The sequence below is a fragment of the Rhipicephalus sanguineus genome, chromosome 2 (assembly GCF_013339695.2).
Source record: "Rhipicephalus sanguineus isolate Rsan-2018 chromosome 2, BIME_Rsan_1.4, whole genome shotgun sequence".
Lineage (NCBI taxonomy): Eukaryota > Metazoa > Arthropoda > Arachnida > Ixodida > Ixodidae > Rhipicephalus > Rhipicephalus sanguineus.
In genome coordinates this window covers 151898587-151911634 of record NC_051177.1, presented here as the reverse complement: position 1 = coordinate 151911634, position 13048 = coordinate 151898587, and the positions used below count along the sequence as shown (strand labels likewise).

Sequence of the window (13048 nt, the reverse complement as noted above, 5' to 3'; positions counted from 1 at the left end):
GTTCTCAAAAAACACAAGAGCGCTCTCACTGCTTTGTGGGCCGTCGAGCGATGTGGACGGTGCTGTAGTAGCACCTGCACGGAAATTGGCCGATCATCCAGTCGCCGCAGTGCGTTGGACAGTACTTGTCTCTCCGAGGAAAAACGAGGGCAGTGGCACAGCAGGTGTTCGATGTCTTCTCCGGTGCCGCAAACATCACACGCCGCGCTGTCCGTCATTCCGATTAACGTTGTATATGCCTTCGTAAAAGCAACTCCCAACCAAAGGCGATAGAGAAGCGAAGCTTCGCGTCGATGAAGGCCGGATGGAGGTTGGAGTTGCAGTGAAGGGTTCAGTTGATGTAGTCTGGTATGTCTGATGCTCGGTGCGTTCCACTCCGTAAGTGTGAGACTGCGGGCCAGTTGTCGAATCTGCCTTGCAGCGTCTGTCCTTGAAAGCGGAATTGGTACAATGTTTGCTTCCTGATGTGATGCGCGAGCAGCGTGATCGGCGGAATCATTTCCACTGATTCCATAGTGGCCAGGTAACCACTGGAAGTCAATATCGTGGCCTTTTTGAATTACGTGGTGGTGAAGTTTCACGGTTTCATACGTCAACTGTTCGTGGCATCCTCGTCGGAGAACTGACCGCAGGCATTGTAACGCCGGTTTTGAATCAGAAAACACAGCCCATTTACTTGGTCTTTCAGTATCAATAAATTCTAGTGCGCTGCGCAGAGCCGCGAGTTCTGCCGCCGTAGACGTCGTCGCATGTGAAGTTTTAAGACGCAGAGTTATCCCTTGTGATGGTATAACCACCGCACCACCAGAACTGGACGACGTAGTCGAGCCATCCGTATAGATGTGGACGTGGTTACCGTAGTTTTCGTAGAGTAGGAGCAGGCTCAATTGTTTCAGTGCATGTGTCGGTAGGTCTGACTTCTTCCGCACTCCCGGAACCGTTAGGTGAACTCGTGGGCGGCTCAAGCACCACGGAGGGAGCACTGGTTTTGACGCAGGTGCGTACCCCGCAGTAAATGACGAGCGATGTTTGCCGACAGTGGCACTATATGTCGTGTGGGGCCTTTCAGCAGCGAGGCTCGCCAGATGGTGGGAAGGGGTCCTGGCATAATGCCTGAGGTACGTACGCATTGTCTCGGTGATAATGTGTGTCGTGATTGAGTAGTCTTGCGCGATGGCAATGGTTTCAGCCGTTGACGCGCTGCGGGGTAACTCAAGGCATATCTTAAGAGCTTGGGCTTGAATGCTCTGAATCGCGCGCAGGTTAGTCTTGCCGGTGTTCGATATTGCAGGCAAACTGTACCGTAGGAATCCAATAAACAGAACCCTGTACAGTTGTAGCATAGATGGTATCGGCACTCCCCATTTTTTTCCTGCAAGGAATCTGAACATGTGACATATAGCAGTCAGCCGCTTCTTCAAGTAGTTCACGTGTGGAGTCCAAGACAGGTTTCTGTCAATTATGACTCCCAAGAATGATATATTCTGCTGAATGATATAAGGTCTCCGTTAATTGATATACCATAGGCAGACATTGGCTTCCTCGTGAATGCTACCACTGCACATTTCCCGCAAGACACTTCCAGGCCTTGTTTACGAAGGTAGCAGGACGTCATTGTGGCTGCCTTCTGAAGGCGGGCGCGAAGCTGAAGCCGTGTCACACCTGAAGTCCAAATTCAGATGTCGTCAGCGTAGATAGAAAGCTTTACGGTGCTTGGTAGGCTTTCCACCAGTCCAATGAGGGTTAGATTGAAAAGCGTAGGGCTTAGAACTCCTCCTTCAGGGACTCCTCGGCTACTGTAATACTCAGTTGTCGGGCCATTCTGCGTGGTCGCGTAAAACAACCTTCTCTGCAAGTAGCTGCACACCCACATATATATCTTGCCACCAAGACCTACTGTTTCTAATGCACTCAGGATGGCTTCATGGGAGACATTATCATAAGCCCCCTTGACGTCTAGAAACAGAGCAGCACACAGTCTCTTACAGGCCTTATGATGTTCAACATATGTCACCAGATCAACAACGTTGTCTGTTGCCAATCGGCCGCGCCTAAATCCGGCCATGGCATCTGGATAGATTTCATAGTGCTCCAAGTACCATTCCAGTCGTGTTAGAATCATTCTTTCCATTGTTTTTCCCACGCAACTGGCAAGCGCGATAGGACGGTATGAGGAAATGTCCAGCGGCGACTTGCCAGCTTTGAGAAGCGGAATGAGGCGACTTAACTTCCATGCTTGGGGAACTGTACCAGTCTGCCAGGAGTCGTTGTATAGGTGCAGGAGTGCCTCCCGAGCTTCGTCTCCAAGGTTACAAAGAGCACGATATGTAATGCCGTCAGGTCCGGGCGCCGAAGAACGCCTGCACAATGCCAGTGCAACTTCTAGCTCATCCATAGAAAACGGGCACTCCATGCGGTGATCTCGTGAGAGAAATGGGTGGTCGAGCTCCACCGTCCTTGTATCTGTGAAATTTGAGTATAGGGGACGTTATTTGTAGTGATTAAGATGTAAGTCTGAAGAAAGTAAAGTGGGCGAAAAATAGCTTGCCGCTGGCAGGGACCGAAACTGCGACCTTCGAGTAACGCGTCCGATTCTCTACCAACTGAGCTGCTGCGGCAGTCTGGTTATGGGGGGTATTTATGTGCATTTTTAAACTTGGGTGTGTTAGCGCCCCTTGGAGCAGTCACGTGCATCGTGACGCCAGCTGGCAGAAAAAGAGTGTTCCATACTCGCCGTTATGGCTATAAGCGGCGCTGACAAGCACTCCAAACTTTTAAAATGCACACATATACCCCATAAAGTGGACGGGGGGATGACCGCCGCTGTAGCTCAGTTGGTAGACATTGTACGCATTATTCGAAGGTCGCAGGTTCGGTCACGGCCAGTGGCAAGCTATCTTTTCGTCCACTTTACTTTCTTCACATTTACATCTTAATTGCTATAAATAACATCCACTATACTTTCCTTGGCTTTCTTGTCTGTTAGTTCTAAATAATGTTGCGTCGAGGAAGGAAAAACGAGCCTTTAAAATTGCCCTTCCTTCGGAGTAAAAAATAGACAGAGAGATAAATATATAAAGAAACAGACACAAAAAAAATCTTCGAAAAATGAGAGAGCAAGACAGAAAGCGAAAGAAAGAGAGAACGAGATAGAAGGAAGGGGAAGCGAGAAGTAGAGAGACCGAGAGAAAGTGAACAAAGAGAAAGATAAAAAGAGAGAGAATGAGTAAGAAATAGATAAGAGAACGAAAGCCAGAAATTAACAGACAAAATAGAAGAGACAGAGTGAATGAAAAAAGGAGAAAGAAAGAGAGGAAGAACGAAAGAAAAATAGAGAGAAAGAAGGCAGGCCGCCCGGCTCCGCACTTCCTTCAGGCTTGACACCACTAGTGCGAAGCTTCCGTAATTTTTTACATAGGAAAGTTGAAGGGCGTCACAATTTATGCCCATTATTTTACACATCACAAAAGTTGCAGGTAATTCGAGATATTCTTCACTGAATCGTAATGGTGATATCGAAATTGACCGCGTCAGGCACGCAGAGAACGCAGCCGGTCCGTTGCGTCAGACCGGTACTACCCGTGGCAAGGAAGTGAAGAAATAGTAATGAAGGTGCGAGGCGGCTTTATCTTGTCATGTAGAGGCTTATCATCACACTCGCACCAGCGCATCGCGTTACCTTTTCGTGTGATGTTTCTTGCTCATCTGTTTCTTTCGCGCACGGTGGTCGTGTAGTGGTTAATGCCCTCGACTGCTGACCCGTAAGTCGCAGGACCAAATCCCGGCTGCGGCTGCTGCATTTTCAGTGAAGGTGGAAATGCTTGATGTCAATGTACTTATATCTTGGTTCACGTTAAACAACCTCAGGCTGTCTAAAATGTCCGGAAACCCCCACTACGGCGTCCCTCATAATCATATCGTGGTTTCGGGGACGTAAGACCCCATCAATTATTATTATCGTTTTTTTCCGCAGTACCCAAAGAAAACCGCACTTTCAACTTTTTATGTCAGTGCACAGTGTAAATTTTTGGTGGCAGCCGCTGCGGCGCTGGTTGTTGTATACAGGGAGAGAGCTTTTGTGCCTTTTTATTGGTTAGCCTCTTCACTACCCAAAAATATATGCAAGAAAAAGATGTTGTTTGAAATGGTGAAAATGCGTTTCGCTAAACGGAGACATTAATTATGAATGTGGTAAAAATACCCCCGACAAATGGAAGTTCTGGCTTTTGCTGCTATAAATACTTTATATGACTATATACCAAAGACCAATAGAATAACTTTTGTTCATTTCTCGTGATAAGAGAAATATTTCTCATAATTCTATGAAAGCCTTAGTTAAGATTCTTTTTTTTTTAATTGCGACATAGACTTGCCCTTAAGGCATAATATTTGTTATGTATATTTGTGTTAAATGTGCGCCGTTAGACCGGTGTTGTGTATAAAGTGAAGAAGTGTCTTGTGGAATGTGTTGTCATGTATCCATCGGTCATAACTGTTTGTGTCACTGTGGCGAAGACCAACTTGCAGGAGATGACGGGAGCGTTCCGACTGTAATCCTTGTCATGTCCATATAAGGTGGTATGCATCTGCTTACATCACTGCAACAGAACAGTACGGGCATGTAGCACCAACTGGTAAATCCGACCAGTTCCATGTTCAGCTGGTGTAAGGGCCACCCCTGCCCGAAGCCTCCTAAGCACGACTTCCTCCGCCCTAGTAAGGTGAAGGGGGAGAGAGCAGACACACGGTGGCATAAGAGCGCGTCTATGCTGCCGGAGAACATTTTTACGGGCACGGAGTGTATTTAGGGGTTGAGGTGGAAGGGGAATAGATGGGAGGTCTGTATTAGGAGGGCAGTGTGCCTGTTGGTCAGCAGCAATATTGTGAGGGTTCACAGCGTGGCCTTCAATCCAGTGTAACCTGAACGCAAGTGGCTCTATGTCATGCTTTTGGAGTGCATCAAATTTTATTATTAACTGTACTCGAAGTATATATTTTCAACGCTCCAATATTTCCTCTTTAGGCGTGCAGAAGAAATGTGGACCACAGGAGTTCCTGTGCACGACCCGGTCTCCTTCTGATTGTCTTCCACGGACGTTGCTTTGTGATGGAAAAGAAGACTGCTCAGGAGGATCTGACGAAGTACTTTGCGACGGTATGTAAACAGAGCAGTTTCATTGTGCCCAAAAACCGGTGGACTTTTCCAACATTCTTTTAAAAAAGGCGCATTTCTAATTCGAAAGTCCTGAATGATGAGAAAAAAAGAAATCACACTCACATACCTTACTGTTTTTGATTAACTTGCCTGCGATAGTAGTTATTATAGACTTGCTTAGGGGATTTATCCTAACGCCTATGCGTACCGATTGTCATTATGGTAGTCGTATGCCCCAAATTACACACTAGCCAGTTTTGGGCTTAAAAACAATAGCCTCTGTAATATTGTCAGTAATGGTCAGGAATTGGCAGGAATCGCCAAGGAATGATATTCTGGTACATCTAAGGTTTATAAAAGTTGAAATACACAGGTGTACATAGAACAAACCATATCAGAAGCGGTGGCGGAAACCAATTTAGCCATCTACATGCTGTATGACATTGTGACAACTTAATCAGTACGATATACATATAGCCTAACTCGACTTCCACAGCATCTTCCAAGGTCCACAGGTCTTTTAAACATCATCGTGCATTCTCTGCAATTATTGGGGCTTAGGACATTTTGAGACAAGGAATATTTGCCATTGTCACATGCACCACTAATGTTATGCTTTACCTTCATGTTCGTGGGGAAATTCACTCTCTTACCGCGCTTGCTATTTCTGAAATTGCTGAGGTTGATTTTTTTGTTTAGTAACGAATGAAAATATTCATAGTTGTAGCAGTTTACTGTTTTCGCATTACTATCCGCACATATAAAACGTCAATAACTACATCCTTTCTTTCCAAGCATGACACAAGCATAAACTTCATGTTATATGCTTGTTATATGCTCTCCTCCTTTGTAAATTGCGCTTCTTCTTCACCCAGTGTGCCCACACAACCTGTGCCTCAATGGTGGTGTCTGTGGATTGGCGCCAAAGCAACGTTATCCAGTCTGCGATTGTCCCGATGGCTACGAAGGGCACCGATGCGAGTCGTTCATCCGAAGTACGTCAAAAGAACACCTACGGACGAGCACAGGTAATTTCAGGCATAAAATGAATTCAAACTCTCACACGCTTACCTCCTCATATGCTATGGATCTCGTTGACACGATCCTACTTAATAAAGCAGAAGAAGAACGCTCCACTCTCACCGTCATGGCTACTACGGCGCTTACTGATGCTCCTGGGCTAAAATGCACATATATACCTCATAAGGTGAACGGGCGGATGACCGCCGCCCTAGCTCAGTGGTAGAGCATTGTACGCGTTATTCCAAGGTCGCAGGTTCGGTCCCTGCCAGCGGAAAGTTACCTTTTCATCCATTTTACTTTCTTCCCATTTACACCATAGTTACTAAAATAACATCCCCTCTACTTTCCTTGGCCTTTGTGTCTGTTAGTTCTAAATAATGTTGTGTCTATAGCAAAGAAAAACGAGCCCTTAAATGTCGCCTTCTTTTGTTCTTTTTTCTCTTGTAGTTTACAGAGCACGTTACTAATTGTTTACTAAAATATGTTTGTGCCTACGAAATAGTGGAGCCGAAGTTCGCGCATTCTGGGGATATTTGATGCAGTATTAAACACTTGGAGAATTATTGTGGCAACCGCTCAATGACAACGTTGTATGCTTTAACAGTCTTTCTTGATTGTGCCGTGGACAGACTCCGTTGTAGCACTACTAATTGTTTTATTACTGTAGCCACAGTTTTGTTTCTTATTTTTTCGCAGCAACAGCCAACACGGGTTCCATTGTCGCTGGTGTCCTAGTCTCGCTGGCAGTGGTTGCAATAGCCGCAGTGGTCGCAGTAGTTGTATTAAGAAGACGACGTGCACCACAGTAAATATTTTTCGTCATATTTCCTTTTTTATTTTGTTGATTTCTTTCATTTCACAAAGTGTGGCGAATTATTCTAATGCTTCTGTCAGCATGCTATGCTTCCGAAATGCAAATGTTGTACGAATGGGTTGTCTTGTCTTTTAGGATTTGTGTCCTTAAATAGTGGTTGGCATTATGTGTCATGCCATATACTCCTTCTCCTTTAAGCGAATACTGTGTTACAAATTTAAACCGCCTTCGAGGAACATGCGATGCAGAGTACGCGGTACACACTTGTTAGGCATGGGTTTAAGCGAGAACAGAAACAAAGAAGATTTACTGAATGGAAATGCAGTGCAAAAATAATTATTGTCAGTTCCACGCCTGTTCAATCAAAGGAAACAGCGGAGCTAGCAAGCTGGTGCCACCATCCGGAGAAGGCAGATTGAGTTCTTCCTTCATCATCTTCTCCTTCTTCTTTCTTTCATGTTTCTTACCTTTTTATGTGCTTCTACATCTTTTTCCTTCTTGTTTCTTCCATCTTTCTTTATTTCATTTTAAATTACCCGCTCTCCCCGTTTTCATCTTCCTAACCTTCACATCACTCCTACTCACCGTCACTTCACTTTCCCCACCACAGCTATGCTATATCGTAGATTGTTTCGATATGCTGTACCCTCTCACTTCCTCGTTTCCTTCTTCCTTTCTCTCCACCTGATCATAACATCAGTCCTCTTCACCCTCACTTCCTTTTTCCGTCCCCTTGGTAAAGTATGCTATAAAAGGCTATGCCATCTTTTAACGTATCCCCTCCCCGTTTCCTTCGTCCTCACCCTGACTCCCCTTTCCCATCCGCTTGCTATGCATGCTGTGCATGCTAGGAGCTGCTTCGCACATACGAAACTGTACTCGACAAGGCTATGCCAGATTCACCCTCACCCATCCTCTTTTCCTTCCTCCTCACCCTCACAGCACTCCTCCTCACCAACACTTCTCTTTCCTACCCCTTGCTAGGTTATACTGTGCATGGCTATGCTATGCTACGAGCTGCTTAACACATACCCGCTTTCTGTGCTGCAAAGCCTTAGCTAGTTTTTGCATCTCACGTCGGAATTACCGAAAGCTTAAAGAGCTCTTTTGTGAAAACACCAGAAAAGAGGTAGACGCACACAACAGACAGGACCAAACTTTCAGCAAAACATTATTGCAAGATATATAATATTTATGCACGAAAAGAAAAACGGATATAATTACCGTGACGTCACGGGGCCTCTATCGCACCAGAAAAGCAATCTCTTTATCTCCGATGGGAACTGACGGGTAGCCAGGGCATGTGCCTTCGGCCCGCGCTACGTTAAAACTTTGAGGATCTCTCTTTCTAATCTGTTCCTGGAACGCACAAGTACCTTGGTTCGATAAAGGTTTGGACGGTAATTTCAACGATTACAGTGTTATGCTAACTGCCCAGCCGCGTTGCTATTACCAGTCCACGTTCTCGCGACCTTTGTTATAACAAGATTCGACGTTTCTGGTACATTATATGTGTTGTACCGCATGTTTTAGGGGCGAAGCTCCTTATAGCGGCACCCATTCGTCCCCGTCGTAGTAGTGTGTAACCAGTCTTAAAAATGGAGGGGGCGTGCACACATGAAGGCTCCCTAAAGACAATGCGCTTCGACAGTACGTGATATGTATCACCCTCTCCTCTCCTACGCTTCCCCCTCTTTCTCCTCTCTTACGGTCCCCCCCCCCCTATCTTGCCTCGCGGCGCAGCGGCGCCGACGCAGACAGCTTCGCGAGGCAGCGTCGCGGCAGCGTCTTGATTGAAAAAACCGACCGCTCGCGCTGCACAACCGTTCACTGACCACCCCGTATATATAGGCACTGGATTTTGACCTCCAAGGTAGTGCGTGTGTGCGATTTCTCCTGTGCGTGATTAAACAATGAAAATTCACAGCGTACATGTAAAATTAAAGTGAGCTGCAAGTCGTCATAACTCTCATCGAACCTTTAGTATAAACGCACCCGATCTCACGTCGGTGATGATGTACTGGGCAGAATTCACGGAAGATTCACGGTTTAGCGATGAACCTCCGCAGCTTCGCCCACTCATCATCATTCACTCCGTGGATATGCTGTGATTTTTTTTAGAGCAAGCGCCTCGTTCGACTCTCTGGTTTCCATGTCGTATACATGAATTCCCCCTGTGTTGCGACCATGGGTATATATATAAGCAAAACTGACGTTGGTACAATGAAAGGTTGCGAGAACAAAACTGGGCTGTGAATAACAAAGCGGGTGGGCTTCTGGGAGGACTCTGTAAGCGCGTAAGCGTTGCAATTTCCATCGAAATCTTAACCAGACGTAGTTTCTTAGACCTTCCGAGGACATATTAGAGAGATTGGCGAGGTTTTTCTACAATGCGCGGGTCGAATACACGTGCATTAGCTGTCAGTCACTGCACTTACATATGAACAGACGGCCTTTCTGATGCATTGGTGGCTTCGTGACGTCACAATAGTGATATCTTTTTGTTATATACTTACTGCTGTTTCTCAAAATAAATTTAGTAGAAGTTTGGGCCTGCCTGTTTTATGTGTCTTCTTGTCGTCATCATGTTTCGGCGGTCGCTTTTCTTTAAGTATGTTACAACAACTCAGCCACACGGAGTTCCTGCGGCTTACGGTTTACTTGATTGGAATGAGCAGACATTTTGTTCGCCTAACGTTAAAATAAGGTTATTCTAATATGTGACAAAATGCAATGTTTCAATCAAAAAGTTACTAGCAGTTCACTCTGCTATGGAGGGCAACATACAATACTATGGTTGCGTTGTTATAACTAAGACTGCAATGAAATCATAGTTCATGAATTTTGTAAAGCAATAAGGCCCCCATGATATATGACATCAAAAGTGCCCTAAAGAATTGAGCTCTTTAGGGGCGAAGCACCTTAAGATCTGGGTTTGTCGGCGGTGCATCGTCGCCTGCTGTCGCCGCGTGCATTGTCGTTACCCATTTGCTTGCTTCCATCGTCGCGTCCTGCCCATTTGCTTGAGAGCAAGAGAGGCGTCACCGCCTCAGCACTCGCCGTGGGTCGAGAGAGAGCGAACGGTGCGCGTTGACTATGGAAACGCTCTTTCTGCGATGAACGTTGAACTACTAGCTCGTGAGGAACGAGAACGCGTCCTCGCTCGCGAGAGACAATGCCGACGCAGCCAGCGGCTGCGCGAGTTTCTTGAAAAAACCGACTGCTCGCACTGCACAATTGTTCACCGGCCACCCCGTATATATAGGCACTGGATCTTGACATGCGATGTGGTGCCGCTGGGAGATTGCTCTTGTGCGTAGTTGAACAATTTTTTGCAACGTTTCCGCTCGTTTGTAGACAATTATAAGATGGTACCAGAAGAAACCTTTGAATCTGGCAGTGGTGGCACTGCAAGTTTAGAAACAAGTCTCAATAACGTAAATGATCTTCCGTGAATCTTCCGTGAATTCTGCCCAGTACATCATCACCGACGTGAGATCGGGCGCGTTTATACTAAAGGTTCGATGAGAGTTATGACGACTTGCAGCTCACTTTAATTTTACATGTACGCTGTGAATTTTCATTGTTTAATCACGCACAGGAGAAATCGCACACACGCACTACCTTGGAGGTCAAAGGCGTTACGCATAAAAAGATACAAACATTGAAAAAGTTGTTTGGTAAAACGATTTATTTGGTAGCCATGGACACCAACCGGTTTCAGAAAGCATGGTCGAATTTCAGATTTTGCTGCGGCAGAAGGGCCTACCTTAACGAGGAAGCGCTGTTGATAATATTAGAGTTTCAGTTTCATGTTTCAGGTGAAAACTAATTACTATTCAGGTTCTCACTATAGTATCACCAATTCACAGGTAGACGGTGGAAAACAGACGAGATCCTTGATCTCTCCCGGGTGCTTTTTAGTATTTGCCAGTTGGGAAAACGTTTTATCAGTGGCAGAGAGAGAGAGAGAATACATTCCTCGGCTTATTTACTGGTGCTAGATTGTCGTGACAGTGGCATAAAAGAAACTGAATACTCTGGAACGCACATTCGTGTGCATGTCGATGAAGTCTACCTGCAGCAATCTATGTGACAACCATATTTTCTCCGCCTGCTGTGCTTTTAGCACCACGATATAGCAGTTACAGCTTGTTTTTGTTGATCTGTTTCACATTTCGTGCGTGAATTTCACGCTAAACACTTACAGTTACGTGTATTATAAGAAATATTTGCAGACCTCCTGGAGCTTTGCATTCGTAATAGGGCCATCTTCACATCTGCACTCTTATTGTTTTTTTTTCTCCCAATTTCGGCACAAATTGTTATTTTGGTCTAGACGTCGAAATCAGATTGCCTATTACTTCTGAAAGTAGCCGAAGTACATCGCATAATGGGGAAATGACACAAATACAAATTTTTAACCTGAATTGTTCTATGGTTAACAAAACGTTTTTTTTTTATTTTCAGATCGAGAGAAACACTAATATCACTGGACGACCCGTCCTTCGAAGCATTCTCATATTAAAGATGTAAGTACAAAATTTTATACGTTTGCTTATTTGTGTGTTAAAAAAATGTTCCGTTTGTGCTACAAGAATTAAACGTTTACGAAGTGTTTGCTACAAGAGAGGAGAACTACAGAATGCTAACGCCCGGTACCAAGTGAAACGTCGCATTGTGACTGATAATAAAGTACATATAAAAAACGTGCTTAACTCGACATACCCACTAAAGGCAGCGCCACCAGGTATTCAGACACGCGGGCAGTGAGAACAGTTTAAGTACTTTCTTTCTTCTCTATAAGAAGTAATCGAAGGCCAACTCAGGCACGCCCTTAAAGTAATACTGATATACCAAGGCTCAACCACGTCTTGTAGCGCTGTTAAGCCTTGGTATATCAGTATTTGTCATATCATCTTCCGCAGTTCCAATGTGCCGTAAATTGTATGTTTTTCTAAGAGCATCAATAGAATGTTTCGCCCTTCGTCTCAAACTATATAGCACATGTCAATACAAACCCCATTAACGTGTATCGACATGTTCGTTGTGACCGAACCATGGGCGTGTCTTTATCTTTACGCGATCTGTCAGACAACAGCCATTACGAAGCTTGGAAGTGCGTAAAGGTTTTCTGGAGAAGGGCTTGACGTTATTGGGAGGTTTTATCTGACCTAAAGGTGGCGCTTCTTTGTGATGCACCCCAAAACCTTATTAAATCTGATGGCAGGTTTTGGTAAACCCACGAGTACAGCGTAACAACGAAACACGACCGCTGACGAGGGCAGTGGTCGTGTTTCTGTCACCACGGATCCATGCGAACACATCTGAGCTCGAACCCTTTTATGTTATATATGTTCCTAATAGTACAATGCAGTCAACCCTGTCACTAGATATATCATAGCATGTGCCTCCGTCGATTGCCAAGGAGTATTTATAACAAATAAAGCTGTATCAATTTGCCAACTGATCAACTTGCCTGTTAACTCACTACGAAAATCGCCGTGACATATACATGTACTTAAGTAACGTTTTTCTCATTGTTTTCAGAGGAAGTCACGGTGTTACACGAAGAACTTCCTCGAAATGATGGGCTGGTCATCGTGTTTGAATACAGCACAATGAGGTCTTGCTTCAAGTACTTACCATTAAATCGTGTATATACTGCATTTTGAAAATAAAGTACGCTTGTTTCAAATTAAAAAAAAAAAAACTGAAGCAGGTCATCATGGCAAATATTGGCCGCGTATCTGCGTGCTTCGCTGCAAATGTCGTCGAAAGACGATAGAAGAGCGCTGCGTTAGAGTTACTGTATATGCTACCTTTGGGTAGCAGAGTTGCGCATAGGTCTGGCTAGCAACCATGACTATGTCGCGAAGACTCACTCCGTTTTTGCGGGCGACATGCCTACCGGGTCACCGGTCGACATGTTTGGCGTGTCGAAGACCGGTGATTAACTTTAATGTGAATGACTAGTGTCAATCCAGTTCGCTGTAGCGGCGCCATCGAGAAATACGAAACTTGGCCCCAGCGTCAGCTTCTCCGCAACGCACGGT

General features: G+C 45.1%; 1 protein-coding gene across 1 annotated transcript in view; it reads left to right on the top strand.

Annotated features, from left to right (window-relative positions):
* Positions 1–11524, top strand: part of LOC119381979 (MAM and LDL-receptor class A domain-containing protein 1) — a 44825-nt gene extending 33301 nt beyond the window's left edge. The window contains exons 12-15 of the mRNA XM_049412962.1: positions 5024–5155; positions 6031–6183; positions 6875–6983; positions 11463–11524. Coding sequence (XP_049268919.1) covers positions 5024–5155; positions 6031–6183; positions 6875–6983; positions 11463–11520 — 452 coding nt within the window. The 3' untranslated portion in view covers positions 11521–11524. The remainder of the gene's footprint in view (positions 1–5023; positions 5156–6030; positions 6184–6874; positions 6984–11462) is intronic.
* Positions 11525–13048: the final 1524 nt, after the last annotated feature.